Raw genomic sequence first — 14,536 nt, 5'->3', positions numbered from 1 at the left:
CCCGTTTCCCTCAGTAAGTAAGGGACTGAGGGTTGGAGAGTGTAGAGACCCTTGTCCAAGGCACACAGCCAGGGGTGGAGCTAGAATTTAACCCTGGCGTGTCCCCTGAGCCTGCCCTTCCCACCACACCCCACCCCCTCGCCTGTCCAGGGCTGGAGAACAAGGAGCAGGAGCCCTGCTTTCCAGAAGAGCTGAGTATTGGGAGTCCTCCGTATGGTGTTCTAAAGCAAGCCCCTGGGTGTGTCAGTGTAAAGGTGAAATACCTGGAGCTCTAGCTTACTTTCTCTAAATGTGAAGGAAGGATTGTGTTTAAAGCAGCAAACTTGAGGTGTCCTGCACTGGCCTGACTCCCCTAGACCAGGTCACCATGGAAACCTGAACCTCATACCGAGACCTACCTGCCGCGTCCACAGAGGTGGCTGGGCTTCCGGCCCAGCACTGCAGTGTTTGGTGGTAGCCTGAGCCTGAACGCAAGGTTTCCAAGGAGCCCTGGTCAGGGACCCCACAGGTCCTCAGGACCTCAGCTCCCCTCCTGCACTGCTTGTGCTGGGCGTTTCCATCTATGTCCTGTTCTCCATGGGAACTCACATAGTTCAGAACTACCCAGGCAGGTAGAATATACCAGCTTGGGAATTAGGCGGCCCTGGGCTTTAATCCTGGTCTGCTGCCTATCAGCTGTGTGTCCTTGGGCATATCCTTTTTATCTCTCTGAGACTTGGTTTTCTTATCTGGGTCCTCTAGCTCAGGGTCTCTTACAAACTGCAATCAAGGTGTCAGCCAAGGCTGCAGTTATCTCAGAGCCTGACTGGAGAGAATCTGCTTCCAAGCTCACTCAGACAGTGAGCTGGAAGCAGGTTTCTTGCAGGCTGTTGAACTGAGGGACTCTTGTCCCTCATTGGGTGTTGGCTGAAAGCCCCTCAGTTCCTTGCCACATGGACCTTTCTGGAGCAACTCATGATATGGCTGACTTCATCAGAGTGGTGGCTCTAAAGGAGGGGGGGGCAGAGGAGGACTCGTAGTCTGCTTTTTCCTTCCATTAAAAAAAAAATAGTGGCAAAATACACACAACATAAAATTTACTCTCTTAAACTGTTTTTTGTTTGTTTTTGTTTTGCTTTTGTTTTGGCTGTGCCATGTGGCTTGTGGGATCTTAGTTCCCCGACCAGAGATTGAACCTGGGCCCCAGCAGTGAAAGTGCTGAGTCCTAACCACAGGACCACCAGGGAATTCCCTCTCTTAACCATTTTTAAGTGTGCAGTTCAGTGGTATTAAATACATTCACATTATTGTACAGCCATTACCACCATCCATCTTCATAACTCTTCATCTTGTAAAACAGAAATTCTGCACCCATTAAACAGTAACTCCGCATTCCCCCTTTCCCAGCCCCTGGTAACCACCATTCTGCTTTTTGACACTGTGAATTTGACAACTTTAGGTACCTCATATAAGTGGAATCATACGGTAATTTGTCTTTCTGTGCCTGGTTTATTTCACTTAGCATAATGGCCTTAAGGGTCATAGTCTTTTGTAACCTAATCTCAGAAATAAGAGCTCATCACTTTTGCTATATTCTGTTTGTCAGAAGCAAGTCACTAGGTCCAGCCCACTCCCAAGGGGGATTACACTTGGGCATGAGCGCCAGGAGGTGGGGATTATTGGGGCCATGTTGGAAGCCTCCATCTAGTGAGCACTCCTCCCTCTGTACCCAGGGGCATCTGTACTCCACTGGCCCGTATGCTTTCTCCATCACCCACTTAGGATACCTCGTGTTGTCTCTGTTTCCATGTCTGTTTCTTACTTGAGTATCAAGTAGGGATTATGATAGGACCCAGCACAGTGAGTGGTAGGCCCTGCCCACATCTCCTGCTACCATTTTCGTGCCTGCCTGCTTTCCAGCCACCAGTATCCGCATCTCATTTGTCAAAGGATCTCTGGTACAGAAGGCCTGCGGTGCTGGAGAATTCACACCCCCTAGGAGCAGCCCTCAACCAATAACTGTAGGAGTTGGTATGTAACCTCAGCTGTCTTCCTTTATGTCGGATAACTCAGCTAAATCCAGTTATCCACAGAGGGTGCTTGCTCAGTAGCACACCCTTTGTGGGCTGCCTTCCCTTCCCTGCTCCTGTCCCTACTCCCCTCCCTGTGTTTCCTCCACCTCCCAAGGAAACTACTTGTCTAAGGGCCTGCTGCTGGGGGAACCCAAACTAAGATAGTGAATGACAAGAGTTAGGCTCATGCCTGTAAATAAACCACCATAAGAGAATTCTGATGCCCAGAAGAGGGAGTTTGAGGGTACATATATTGGACGATGAGTTTGATACAGTCATATTAAATGACTGACCCAAGATCTTGAAAGAGCTGGACAGATGTGGAATAGCTGCTTGGAAAGTTCATTTGGAAATCGGGGAGGTGAATAAGAGCCGGCCAGCAGAGGGAGGCCCAGCCAAGGCCGGAGAGCGTGGCTGTGCCATAGGCTCTCTTCTACGTGGTTTTTGTCTGGTAAGGCTTACCAGCTGAGGAGTGAAAACAATGAGCAGTGGATTTTACCCAGGGCTGGTGGAAGGTCAAAGGAAAAAGAGGTGTCTGGGGCATAAGGGTTACATATTCTTATGAAAATCTGATGAAAACCATGGATCCTCTCCCCTAAAAATGATGACAGTGATAATAATAGATACACTTTTGAGAAGAAATATGAGTTAAGCAGGGTGCTCATAGAACTCCTGGAGCCATCCCTAGAGCCCAGAACGAGAGCTCTGGTTCTGAAGTATGTTCATTGTTACTTTGTTGAAATGGTGGCCTGGATCATCCTGGGTGGGAAGGGGGCTGGATTTGGACTGGAGGGCCAAGGAGCTGTCCTGCCTGGAAACCAAAGGTTCAGTTGCACAGGCTCAGTGGGCCTAAGGGTGGGGGTGGAGTGTGTGAAGAGGGCCGTGGGCACAGGAGATGGTATGTGCGGAGTCACAGCCTTGTGCCCAGTGGGAACAGACCTGGATCTGGAGGCTCCGCGGTGCCAGCTCTACCTGGGTGATGTGCTGTGTCCTTCACAGAGTTTGAGGAGATCCCCCGGGTATCACTCTCCTTGTAGAGCTGTGGGTCTCTGGGCAGCTCCTGCCACACTCAGGCCTGTGTGGTGTGTTGAGTCAATGAGCTGCTGATTGGGTCAGGACCTGTGGCAGTCAGTTCTGTCTGGGTACCTCTCTACCTTCTTGCAGCTTCTAGTGGGCTGAGTCTGCTGCAGAAGACTAAGTGGGTGAGGATTTCTGTCCCCAGAGCCTTTCATAAATACACACTTCACAAAGGCTCAGATGGATACCTGGGGTTGTTCCTTTGCGCCCAGGGGCTCAGGGGCCCAGGAGATATTAACTTGCTGTGTGTGATCAGCATCTTAACCCTTGCTTGTGCCATAGCCTGGAGTACAGCATCACTGAGTGGCTAGATGGCCTTCCTTTCATCTACACACCTGCCCTTCAGAGTTCCTGATTGCGGCACAGGCATCAGGACAGTCCCCTCATCCCTCGGCCAGGCCCGGCTCCCTCCAGCCTGCTCTGCACAGTGCCTCACGCCTGTGGGCAGACCATCCCTGTCTCTGGGTGGATGACAGCCTAACTTTAGGGGGGTCTCCAGAGCACTGCTTTGTCAGGTTGCCCCTCCCTCTCAGAGATAGCCAGGGGCTTTTGTTTGTCCACTGGTTAAAATCCAGACGGCTCAGTCAGGTGTCATCCTGGCCACCTCTCATTTTTGCTGTGATTTCCATCATTACCCACCAGGACTCCTCTGTGCTGTCCAGGCTGCTCCTCAGAGGCCCTCGCTGCCCCTCTTCCACCAGCCCTTCCCCACCTCGTGCCTCCAGTCAGCTCCTCTCGGGCCATAACTCTGCTGCAGCTAGTCCAGTACCTTGTTTTGGGGGTGCTCCTTGACACATCCGTCACTGAAAGTCATTCCTTGCCTATTACATGTGTGTCACTTTTGTCACTTAAGTGCATATTAGCTCTTTAAGGATAGATGGCAGGTGCTAGTGAGAAAAGTGTGGTGTTCAACGAGGAGACCTGGGTTTGAATCCTCATACCATCCTTCTTGAGTCCTGAAACCCTAGAGAGTCACTTTGCTTCTCATAGGACTGTTTTGGGGGTCAGTGAGACGATGTGCCACACCTGTTATTGCTAGTGTTTCCATCGGCACTTAAGTCTCTGCATGCGCTGTTTATGTGTGTGTGTGTGTGTGCGTGCGTGTGCTTGTGTGCAAATCGTAGTGATGCTGCAGGGTGAATGTCATTATCTCCCTTTCACTGAGGAAATTGAAATCCAGAGAAGTCAAAAACATTTGCAAGGCCATACAGTTGGAGAGTAGAGATTTAGAACTGGGTCTATTGAGCTTCAAAAACCAGTGACCTGCAAGTGGCCAAACCAGGATCGGCAAGATAGGCTACACCCTTTGGGGAGCTTATGGCCTATTGCAGGGTCAGCAGGCATTTTGCATCAAGGGCTAGATAGTACAGGTTTTGTTTAGGTTTTGTGGGTCATGCCATCTGTCGTGAACACTCACCTCTCATTGTTGCATGAAAGCAGAACAGTGCAGAATGGGGTGGGTATGGCTGTGTTCCAGGAAAACTTTATTTAGAAAAACAGGTGCCAGGCTCAATTTATGGCCTGTGGCCATAGTTTGGCAACCCCTATTCTATTGGAAAATGTGTAGGAAAGTGGTCCATTAAGTGGTAAGAAGTCCCTTTGGACAGATTCATTTTTGAAGGCCTGTCCTGTTGGCCCCACATTGCTTTGCCCATAGTAGGTGCTCAGTAAATCCTTCCTGAGTACGGGCCATGTTTCTCCCTTTGTGCTGAGCTGACCTTTCTAACCCTCCCCCATTTCTTCTGCAGTACGTGGGTGCCCCAGTGGCTTATATCCAGCAGATATTTGTGAAGTCTTCAGTATCTCCCTGGCACAAGAACCTCCTGGCAGTAGATGTGTTCCGCTCACCTCTGTCCCGGGCATTCCAGCTGGTGGAGGAGATACGGAACCATGTGCTGAGAGACAGGTATGCCTCCCTGGGACCGCAGCCTCCCTGATCCAGCTCTGTACTGAAGGGAGGGTACAGCCCTCAGTGTAAGTCCATTGAGCCAGCCAGCTCTGTGGAAGGTGAACAAGTGAGAAAGAGGTGGGTGGGCTCGCTTTGCTTTTCTCAGCACGCTTGTGGGTCCACTGTGGCTGTGTTCCCCTTGGACCTGTGCAGATGGCACAGGTAGAGCCCTGAGCTTCGTCGCCAGGTCTCAGACTAGGTATCCACTGGGCCAACCCTGTGACAAGCTGAGGTCTGTTTGACTCGTGAGCCAGAGGGCTCACTGCCTAGGGGTTGTGAGATGTGAATCTAATGGTGGTGGCCATGCTGACAAGAAGCAAGCTGTCCCTGAGGGTACACTTCTGAAATCCCAGCCCACCAGTGATTCTCTGGAGTGTGCTGTGTTTGTAAGCTGCCTCACCGCTGGGTTTTAGTTAGCTGAGGGCTTTGACAGGCATTTTGGTGAACGAGACAAAGCCCTTGATTTTCACCCTATCCCCTCTGCCTGCTGAACTGGCCAAGGTATTCTAGTGAGTGGGGCTGTGCACACTCCCAGATCTTGCTTCTCCTCGGAGGTGATGGGCTTTTGGGGTCCACATGCACTTTGAAGGTGAGACAGCCACATGGTTTGGTTGTTGACCACCTGGAAGAACTTCCCCTGCTGCCCTAGTCCTCAGGCTCTTTGAGATACTAGGCATCTGGGAGCCTGATGACGGAGGAGACCTCGTAAGTGCAGTGGGCCTATCCTGTGCTGGCAGACACAGCAGGTGCCTTGTCCTGTCTCCCGCACAGCTCCGGGACCAGGAGCCTGGAGGAGGTATGCCTGCAGGTGACCGACCTGCTGCCAGGCCTCAGGAAGCTCCGGAACCTCCTCCCCGAGCATGGATGCCTGCTGCTGTCCCCTGGGAACTTCTGGCAGAATGACCGGGAACACTTCCATGCTGATCCTGACATCATCGGAACCATCCATCAGCACGAACCTAAAACCCTGCAGACCTCAGCCACGCTCAAAGGTACCCCCAGGGCAGGTTCCTTGAGAACCCGCCAGAGGGCCTGTTGGTCACCATGTCCTCTTTGATGGCTGCTCTAGCAGATCAGGGGTTACCCCTGGTTTCCAAAGACAGGGGTGGAGAGGGGTCCTGGTGTCTCTACAGTAGCTGCCATTCCTTTGTCAGCACCTGCTGCATTCTGTCTGCAGACTTGCTGTTCGGTGTCCCTGGAAAGTACAGCGGAGTGAGCCTTTACACCAGGAAGAGGCTGGTCTCGTATACCATCACCCTGGTCTTCCAGCACTATGATGCCAAGTAAGGCCATCAGCGCTCAGGGCTCCTGACGGGGCTGTGGAATGACAGGAGGCTTTGACTAGTCCTTGTTCTGGTTAGAGTGTCCAGAATGCCCCCTGGGAACTTGGAGTTCTCAGGCCTCCTGTAGAAATGTTTATATCCCTTAGGCTGAAGGGTGCTGTCTGCTGACACTTGACCTGACAGCTGGTTAAGAATAAGGGGCGATGGAAAAAAAAAAAAAAAGAATAAGGGATGCTGGGAGTTCCCTGGCGGTCCAGTGGTTAAGACTCCACACTCCCAATTCCAGGGGCGGGGGTGGCGTGGGTTTGATTCCTGGTTGGGGAACTAAGGTCCTGCATTCTGCACTGCATGGCCAAAAAAAAAGAATAAGGGTTGAAGGCAGGGCTGGCAAATTCACTGTCCTGGTGCCTCCAGTGGTCTCTCTTGAGCCTAGGGCAGGGGTCCCCAGCTGGTTACTACTGAGCCCCATGTGACCTCAGAACCTTCCCAGCAGACTGCTGCAGATAGCTCCTAGCAAGGGCCCGTAGGATGCCGCTGATTGGCTGTTCTGGGCCTTTGGCAGTTGGAGTGGGGTGATAGGTTGGGAATGGGGTGCTGAGGGGGAGGTCCTGAGACACCTTTGCCAACTTTTAAATTCTTCCAACCCCCCACCACCCCACCCTGGAGACTGGAGGGAAGGTTAGACACCACAAAGAAGCTCCCTCCAACACAGGGGAAGGAGGGAAGCCCCGACGGACCTTCCTTCCAGGGATTGTCTTTGTCCCCTGGACCAAGAGGTACAGTCCATCTACCCCACCCCACTCCATGACCAGGTTTCTGGGCAGCCTGCGGGCCCGCCTGATGCTCCTGCACCCCAGCCCCAACTGCAGCCTTCGGGCAGAGAGCCTGGTCCACGTGCACTTCAAGGAGGAGATTGGCATCGCTGAGCTCATCCCCCTTGTGACCACCTACATCATCTTGTTTGCCTACATCTACTTCTCCACACGTAGGTCCACGGCAAGGAGGCTGGGGCTTTCTCTGAGCTAATATGGGCATTTCCAGATCACCCCCTTCCCTGCCTGTGCAGGTGGCCCAGGCAGAGATGTAGAACGTGCCTGGTGGTTACAATAGCTGGGGCTTCACCACCCCCACAGAGTCTCAGGGGCTCGGGTGGGTCCAGGGCTCCTCTTACTTCTCAAGAAAAGTCCCTTCTTGGGTAAGGGTTCCCAAAGGACACACTACGCCCCTGAGACTGGGAAGTGTACACCTTCTTTGGTCAAACCGGGGCCTTCCCTTCCTCAACTGTCAGGGCACACTCCCCTCCTAGGAGCTCAGTTTAGAAGGGCCTGTGTGTGCCAGGCTCTGGGGAGATGCTATCCTGATGTACCCTCTCTGCCCTCCAGGCAAGATCGACATGGTCAAGTCCAAGTGGGGGCTGGCTCTGGCCGCCGTGGTCACAGTGCTTAGCTCGCTGCTCATGTCGGTGGGGCTCTGCACACTCTTCGGCCTGACGCCCACCCTCAACGGCGGGTAGGTCCCGAGCAGGCTCCACTGGGTGGCAGGGTGGGACCGTAGGCCGGAGGACCTTGCACCTCTGGGCACTTGGCCTGCCCTGCACTGGACACTTGCTATTACCCCATATTCTCACATGGTTATTTTGACATTTAAGAGGTACATTTTTTTCCTCTTTAAGTTACCTGGTTTGTGTTCATACATATGTATATACAAAGTATATCTATATTTACATATAATACATATATAGTTATGTGTATGTATGTACGTTCATGTGTATATTTCTGTGTGTGTATATGGGGTCGGTATTTATATATGCATATATGTGTGTTTATGCATATATATATATGGGTATGGTGTGTGCAGGGTATATGGATGTGTATGTGTGTATTTGTATATTATGTATACACGTGCAAATTGCTTCTTGATGGCTTAAGCCATAGATGGGTGTGACAGAGAAGGTACATTTCTTCCTTTCTTACTATTAAAACATTTAAATGCCTAATAAAATAGGTGACGTTAGAGTAAGCTTTTTAAAAGACATAGGACATAAACACATTCTAATTTGTCACCTTTCTATGGTTTGCTTTCCCTGCCATTTCTCTCTGAAACGTGGTCTGAAAATCCTTCCCTGGGTGTGTCCTCGGGCTTCAGTCTCCTCAGATCTGCTGGGCCCCACCCGCCTTTCCGTTAGCGAGTACTGCCAGTTGGCCTGTGCCCTGCCTTGGCTTGTCAGACTGGTCTCAGGAACAGCGATTTTGTGTTTTCTGTTACCTTCCTTGCTCACAGAACTGCTTCCTTTCCTAAAGGTGATGGTGCTCAACACCCCCTCCCACCAGAGCTGTCTGCTCTGCCCTCAGAGCCCCCCACTTCCACTGCTCTACAGTGGAGACCCCAGTGAGGTTTGCCTCGGCTGGTGTTCTTTGTGCCTAGACTTCTGTCATAGACCGTTACTAGTAGTGGGAGCCTCTGGTCTCAGAGAGCTAGGAGAATTTTCTTTAGAAACAATTGCTCGTCCAAACACAGCTTCTCCACAGAGGGGAGTAGGGCTTTAGGCTGGTCTCATCCCCCTTCCATTTAGTCCTGATGGCTTGGCTGGGGTGGTTTCCTCTGGCCGATGTGGGAGTCTGGTGTGGGAAGGCCCCGGAGAGCTGTGCTCTGGCAGCTGGGCAGCCCAGGGGCCTCTCTCTGCCGTGCTGGATGGATGGAGATGGGGGTGGTCACTCTCTCCCCGCAAGGCTTCGAAGCCTGCCTGAAAGCTGAGAGCCGTGCAGACAGAGGCCCTCCTGGGACGGGGGTCAGTCTTGTGCTGTGCGAGTCGCTCAGCAGCCCCCACTATAGGGTGCCAACTGCACAGCCCCCCGGGACCCAAACCCGTTGAGCACCAGCTGTGTGTCGGGGGCCCTCAGCGCTCTGCTCACCCTCTTCCTCTCTGTCCCCAGTGAGATTTTCCCCTACCTTGTGGTGGTCATTGGGCTCGAGAACGTGTTGGTGCTCACCAAGTCAGTGGTCTCCACCCCAGTGGACCTCGAGGTGAAGCTGCGCATCGCCCAAGGTAACAGGTGGGGAGTGCGGGGTGCACTAGGGCAGGGGAGGGGGGCTGGGCTACACCTCCTCCGGCTGAGGAAGCGGGGAGCCCAGGAGCCTCCCTTGCCGTGGCCTCCAGCGTCACATGGCAGCTTGTTAGCATGAGCCCTGAGGAACCGTGGAGTCACCAGGCCGTGCTTCGTCCTGGTTCATGTGTCAGTCAGAAAGCAAACCAGACTCTGCTGCGGGGCTCATGTGTTTGACCCTTCGTCAGGCTGGCACCTGGTCTTTTCTCCTCCTGCCTCACTCCATCACATGAGGCCCAGGCCCCTGAAACTGGTCACCTCAGAGACGCTGCCTCCACAGCTGTCAGGAAAGCCCCCTGTGGCCTCCGTGGCAGGAGCTGGGGATCTGGGGTTCTGGCGAAAGCGAGAAAAGAGCCTGGAGGTCTGAACTCTTGCACCTCCTCCTCCTCACCCCCTATCTGTGGGAGCAGGGCTGGGGGCAGGCCGTTCGTTCACTCAGCAAACCTCTGTGAGCTGCTGTGAGAGGCCAGGCCCTGCACTAGATGTAGGGTTCCGAGGAGACTAGGGGAAATGGCCGCTGTCCACTAGGCGCTCAGAGCTTTAAACGTGGGATTGTGTGATAGCCTGGGGGCCAGGGAGGGGCTGAGGTAGAACACATCGACCTCCTCTGTCCCTCGAGCCATTTTCCCACGTGCACACCCGACGAGGACAGCACGTGAGGCTGGATGTGCCAGCTTCGGGGTCACTTGGCTCTCCTCTTGGGTTTGCTCAACTCACACCCTGCTTCTCCCCTCCTCTGATGGTTGTAGCTCTCCCCTGGACCCTCCAAACCCTCCTTCCCTGCAGCAGCTGTGACAGCAGCACCTTGGAGCCCGGACACTGGCAGGGTCCTGAGGGTTGGGGCGCTTTGATGGAATGGCTGCCTCAGAAGGCTCCCCACGTGGTTGTGTGCAGACACGTAGCAGACAGCGGTCACGTGCTGGCCCCATGGTCCTGTTGTCGTCCTCTGCAGGCCTAAGCAATGAGAGCTGGTCCATCATGAAGAACATGGCCACAGAGCTGGGCATCATTCTCATTGGCTACTTTACCCTTGTGCCTGCCATCCAGGTAAGGCCCCTCCAGGGCTGCAGCTTAGGTGAGCATGGAGCCAGCTGCTGTTTCCCCAGCTGTGCGGGGCACACCCCCTCTACACTGCCACCTTCACCTATGAGGTGGGCCTTCTGCTGGCAAGATGGCTGTCACCATGCACAGGGTGGTCCTGGCATAGCTGGTTCAGGAGGAGGACTCAGTGAGCCGAGGCTGGGCCACGGGATTGAGCTCCCAGCCTGGCAGCCTCTGCCTTTGACCCTGTCCTTGCCCCTCGCTGCCTGTCTCTCATTCAGCCAAGTGGCAGGAGGGGGCTTGGTGGGTGCAGCAGAGGCTGGCTGCCCGCTGTGCAGTCCAGTCAGACCTCGTTTCCCAGTTCTCAGGCAGAACAGGGTGGGGCCCCTGAACTGGGCCCTTCCTGCCTTTCCTGGCCCGAGCCCTGACCCACCCCTGCAGCCTCTAAACACATGGCCCGCACCCTGGGAGGGCCACCGGCCATTGCCCAGAGCCCTGGCTCAGCCGTGGGGCTGTGAGCAGAGGTGGGGGTGGACCCACACTGAGTCAGAAGCCCAGACTCTTGCTGCCTGTTCCGGGACGAGTTGTGTGAAGGGAGTGAAGAGCCATCCCCTCCCCGTCCTTCCCCCACAGCATGCAGGCCTGCTGAGGTTTGGGGGATGAGCTGAGACCACAGGGGCCCCAGGCTCCCACCCCCGCCAGAGGGCGTCTGCAGGACGCGGGCAGTCTTGGGACATTAGAGCTGACGTGACCACGGTGCCACCGTGTGCACCATCCTTCATCTTACCCCACATTTGAGTAGAAGCCATGGTGATGTGCCACAGGTCGCAACAAGGGCAGGGGAGAAAAACTTAAATCTGAGAAAATTCCATCTATCCACAGGGCTTGGGGAGCAGAGAGACCACCCCTTTTCAGTTTCAGGGCAGAATTAATTCCCCCCTGAGCTCTTCCCCTCCTTTCATTGGTCCAGTGTGGTCACTGGCCAGGAATATTTCTGAGAGCCCCCAAACCAGGCCAGGCCTGGGCTCTAGGTAGGTGTTGGTCCATGGCACGTGAGCAGGGCCAGGGGCTCAGTCAGGGAGGGCTTTTTGGGTAGCAGGCTGGTGGGGCTCAGAACTTTCCAAATTGGGTCAAAGCACCTCACCTCCAAGTTCGGGCATCAGCCTTCTCTGGGTAAAGGTGTGTGTATGGGGTGGTGGGGGTGGGGGTTGGGGGGTGTCTCTGCTGCCCCCTTGTGGGGAGGGAGGGAGCTGCTGCATTATCCTCCTTGGCCTCTCCCAGATTTCAGAACTACCAGCATCTCTTTTCTTTCTCTCTGCTGTGCCTTGCCTGAAACTGCCCTGCAGATTCCGAGGTGCCTGCAGGCACGGAACTGGTTCTCTAGGTGCTGGGCTGTGAGGTCATGGTGTCCCCTCATCTGCTTAATTCCAGGAGTTCTGTCTCTTCGCCGTCGTGGGCCTGGTGTCTGACTTCTTCCTTCAGATGCTGTTTTTCACCACTGTCCTGTCCATTGACATTCGCCGGATGGAGGTAGGACTGGGCTGAGCCCTGCCCACTCACCTCCTCTGCATCCCTGTCTGTGCTCAGGGGATTTCTGGGTGAGAGGGGCAGGCCTCGGGCAGGGCAGCAGCCCTGTGCGGGCAGCCTCTGGACAGCAGCTTTGGGCCCTGACCGCTGCACCCCCAACAGCTAGCGGACCTGAACAAGCGGCTGCCTCCTGAGGCCTGCCTGCCCCCAGCTAAGCCGGCGGGGCAGCCAGCACGCTTCGAGCGGCAGCTGGCTGTACGGCCGTCCACACCCCACACCATCACACTGCAACCGTCCTCCTTCCGAAACCTGCGGCTCCCCAAGAGGCTGCGTGTCGTCTACTTCCTGGCCCGAACCCGCCTGGCACAGCGCCTCATCATGGTACCTGCCACCCCTGCCCGAGGGCCAGCGCTCAAGTCCCTCGTGCATTTTGCATTTGCCTCGGAGGTGGGGTGTGCCCCTCAGGCCTTCATGGCCTCTTGAAGCCTAGCTTTGGGAAGCCACCCACTCTACCCTCCTGCCCAGACCCTGGTGGTTTCTGGGGTGATAAGCCCATCTTTGGAGAGGTAGCCAAGGTTATCAGGGAGAGGAGTCGTCTCCCCAGGGTGACCCAGGACGGGGTGCTCTGGGATGGAACCACCATGGTTGCCCGAGTCAGGGTTCACTGTGCAGGCATCAGAAAGTGCTGGGCTGGGCAGAGGGGAGAAGGAGCAGGGCTGGCCTCTGGTCAGTGGGCCTCTCCTAAGGAGTTGAAGTGAGACGGCAGCGAGGCTGAGGCCCTCTGAGGACTAGGACCCGTGGTGTCTCTGGAGCAGGTCATGCAGCTGGTCCCTCTGGCCATGCTGACCATGGGAAAGGTAGCAGCTTTCTGGCCCAAGCTGAGATGGGGGTTGGGGATGGGAAAGTTCTATAACAAACCTAAGGGTGCGCCTCTGTATTTCCAGGCCAGGAGTCCCAAACCCGACCATGGAAAAGGAACTAGGTCCCTCTGGGGGGCAGTTGGCCCCCAGTCATAGTGGGAGGACTTGGAGAGGCAGGAGGGAAGGACAGGTTGGGGCTGCCCATTCCTCCCAGAGGTCCTGCTGAGCACCCGATGCCCCACTGCAGGCTGGCACCGTTGTCTGGATTGGCATCCTGGTGTACACAGACCCAGCAGGGCTGCGCACATACCTCACTGCCCAGGTGACAGAGCAGAGCCCTCTGGGCGAGGGCGCCCTGGCTTCCATGCCTGTGCCTAGTGGTGTGCTGCCTGCCAGCCACCCGGACCCCGCCTTCTCCATCTTCCCACCTGGCGCCTCTAAGTTACCCGAGAACCAGACATTGCCAGGGGAGCTGCCCAAGCCTGGGGCTCCGGCTGAGGGCGTCCATGACAGCCCAGCCCCAGAGGTAACCTGGGGGACTGAGGATGAGGAACTTTGGAGGAAGTTGTCCTTCCGCCACTGGCCAACGCTCTTCAGCTACTACAACATCACACTGGCCAAGAGGTGAGTTGGGCTGTGCCCGGTCCCACCTCCCCACCTGGTGATGGCAGCTCACTGTCCCCAGAGCATCCCTTCCCCTCAGGAGGGAGACCCTCTGGTTTGAATTCTGCATCTCCTTTCAAATAAACACCCCTAAGGCTGTGAAGTAGGAGCCAGTGCTCCAAGCATCCACAACCTAAGAGTAGCCCGGGGCCCTGCTCTGGGGAGTCATAGGTTGCTGTCAGCCACTTGGCCAGAATGAGATCCACCTCACTCACTCCCACCCACTCTGAGCCAGAATGGGTGACAGACATGGCAGTGATGGCTGCCGGTGTCTGTGACAGAGGAAGGTTGGGGCGCCAGAGCTGGGCTGGGGAGGGACGTTACCTCTGCTGCCCCAACCCATGCTGGGAAGACTGTCCTGAGAGGGTGCTCTTGGAGCCTGGCAGGTTGAGCTGAGTCCCGTGTGAAGAGCAGAGAGGGGGACTGGGGCAGCAGCAGGAGGGGGGTCCCTTCCGAGGGCATCTCTGCTGAGGCTGCCCGCTGCCCGGCCCCAGGTACGTCAGCCTGCTGCCTGTCATCCCAGTCACGCTCCGCCTGAACCCGAGGGAGGCCCTGGAGGGGCGGCACCCTCAGGACGGCCGCAGTGCCTGGCCCCCGCCGCGGCCTGGGCAGGGTGGGCTCTGGGAGGCCGGCCCCAAGGGGCCAGGCACGGCGCAGGCGCACAGAGACATCACCCTGTACAAGTAAGGCCCACGAGGGAGGGGGGCGGCTGGCAGGGATGGGGGGGGGATGGGGCACGCCTCACCAGGCTCCGCCCGGCGTAGGGTGGCGGCACTCGGCTTGGCCTCGGGCATCGTCCTCGTGCTGCTGCTGCTCTGCCTATACCGCGTGCTCTGCCCTCGCAACTATGGGCAACCCGGCTCGGGGCCCGGGCGGCGGCGGCGTGGGGAGCTCCCCTGCGATGACTACGGCTACGCGCCACCCGAGACGGAGATTGTGCCCCTGGTGCTGCGCGGGCACCTCATGGTGAGCGCGGGTGGGA

The 14,536-nt window shown here is 55.9% G+C and overlaps 1 protein-coding gene across 4 annotated transcripts in view; it reads left to right on the top strand.

Annotated features, from left to right (window-relative positions):
- Nucleotides 1-14,536, top strand: part of LOC118904041 (SREBF chaperone) — an 87,336-nt gene that overhangs the window by 68,754 nt on the left and 4,046 nt on the right. For all 4 annotated transcript variants that reach the window (XM_036869708.1, XM_036869706.1, XM_036869707.1 and 1 more), the window contains 12 exons: nucleotides 4,877-5,034; nucleotides 5,848-6,068; nucleotides 6,254-6,359; nucleotides 7,172-7,344; nucleotides 7,742-7,868; nucleotides 9,293-9,405; nucleotides 10,416-10,510; nucleotides 11,936-12,034; nucleotides 12,194-12,412; nucleotides 13,139-13,515; nucleotides 14,049-14,237; nucleotides 14,319-14,520. In XM_036869708.1, the coding sequence (XP_036725603.1) occupies nucleotides 4,877-5,034; nucleotides 5,848-6,068; nucleotides 6,254-6,359; nucleotides 7,172-7,344; nucleotides 7,742-7,868; nucleotides 9,293-9,405; nucleotides 10,416-10,510; nucleotides 11,936-12,034; nucleotides 12,194-12,412; nucleotides 13,139-13,515; nucleotides 14,049-14,237; nucleotides 14,319-14,520 (2,079 nt within the window). The remainder of the gene's footprint in view (nucleotides 1-4,876; nucleotides 5,035-5,847; nucleotides 6,069-6,253; nucleotides 6,360-7,171; nucleotides 7,345-7,741; nucleotides 7,869-9,292; nucleotides 9,406-10,415; nucleotides 10,511-11,935; nucleotides 12,035-12,193; nucleotides 12,413-13,138; nucleotides 13,516-14,048; nucleotides 14,238-14,318; nucleotides 14,521-14,536) is intronic.

This window comes from Balaenoptera musculus, chromosome 11 (genome assembly GCF_009873245.2).
Source record: "Balaenoptera musculus isolate JJ_BM4_2016_0621 chromosome 11, mBalMus1.pri.v3, whole genome shotgun sequence".
NCBI lineage: Eukaryota > Metazoa > Chordata > Mammalia > Artiodactyla > Balaenopteridae > Balaenoptera > Balaenoptera musculus.
The sequence above is the reverse complement of the archived record's forward strand: the minus strand, read 5'-3'. Positions and strand labels throughout refer to the sequence as shown.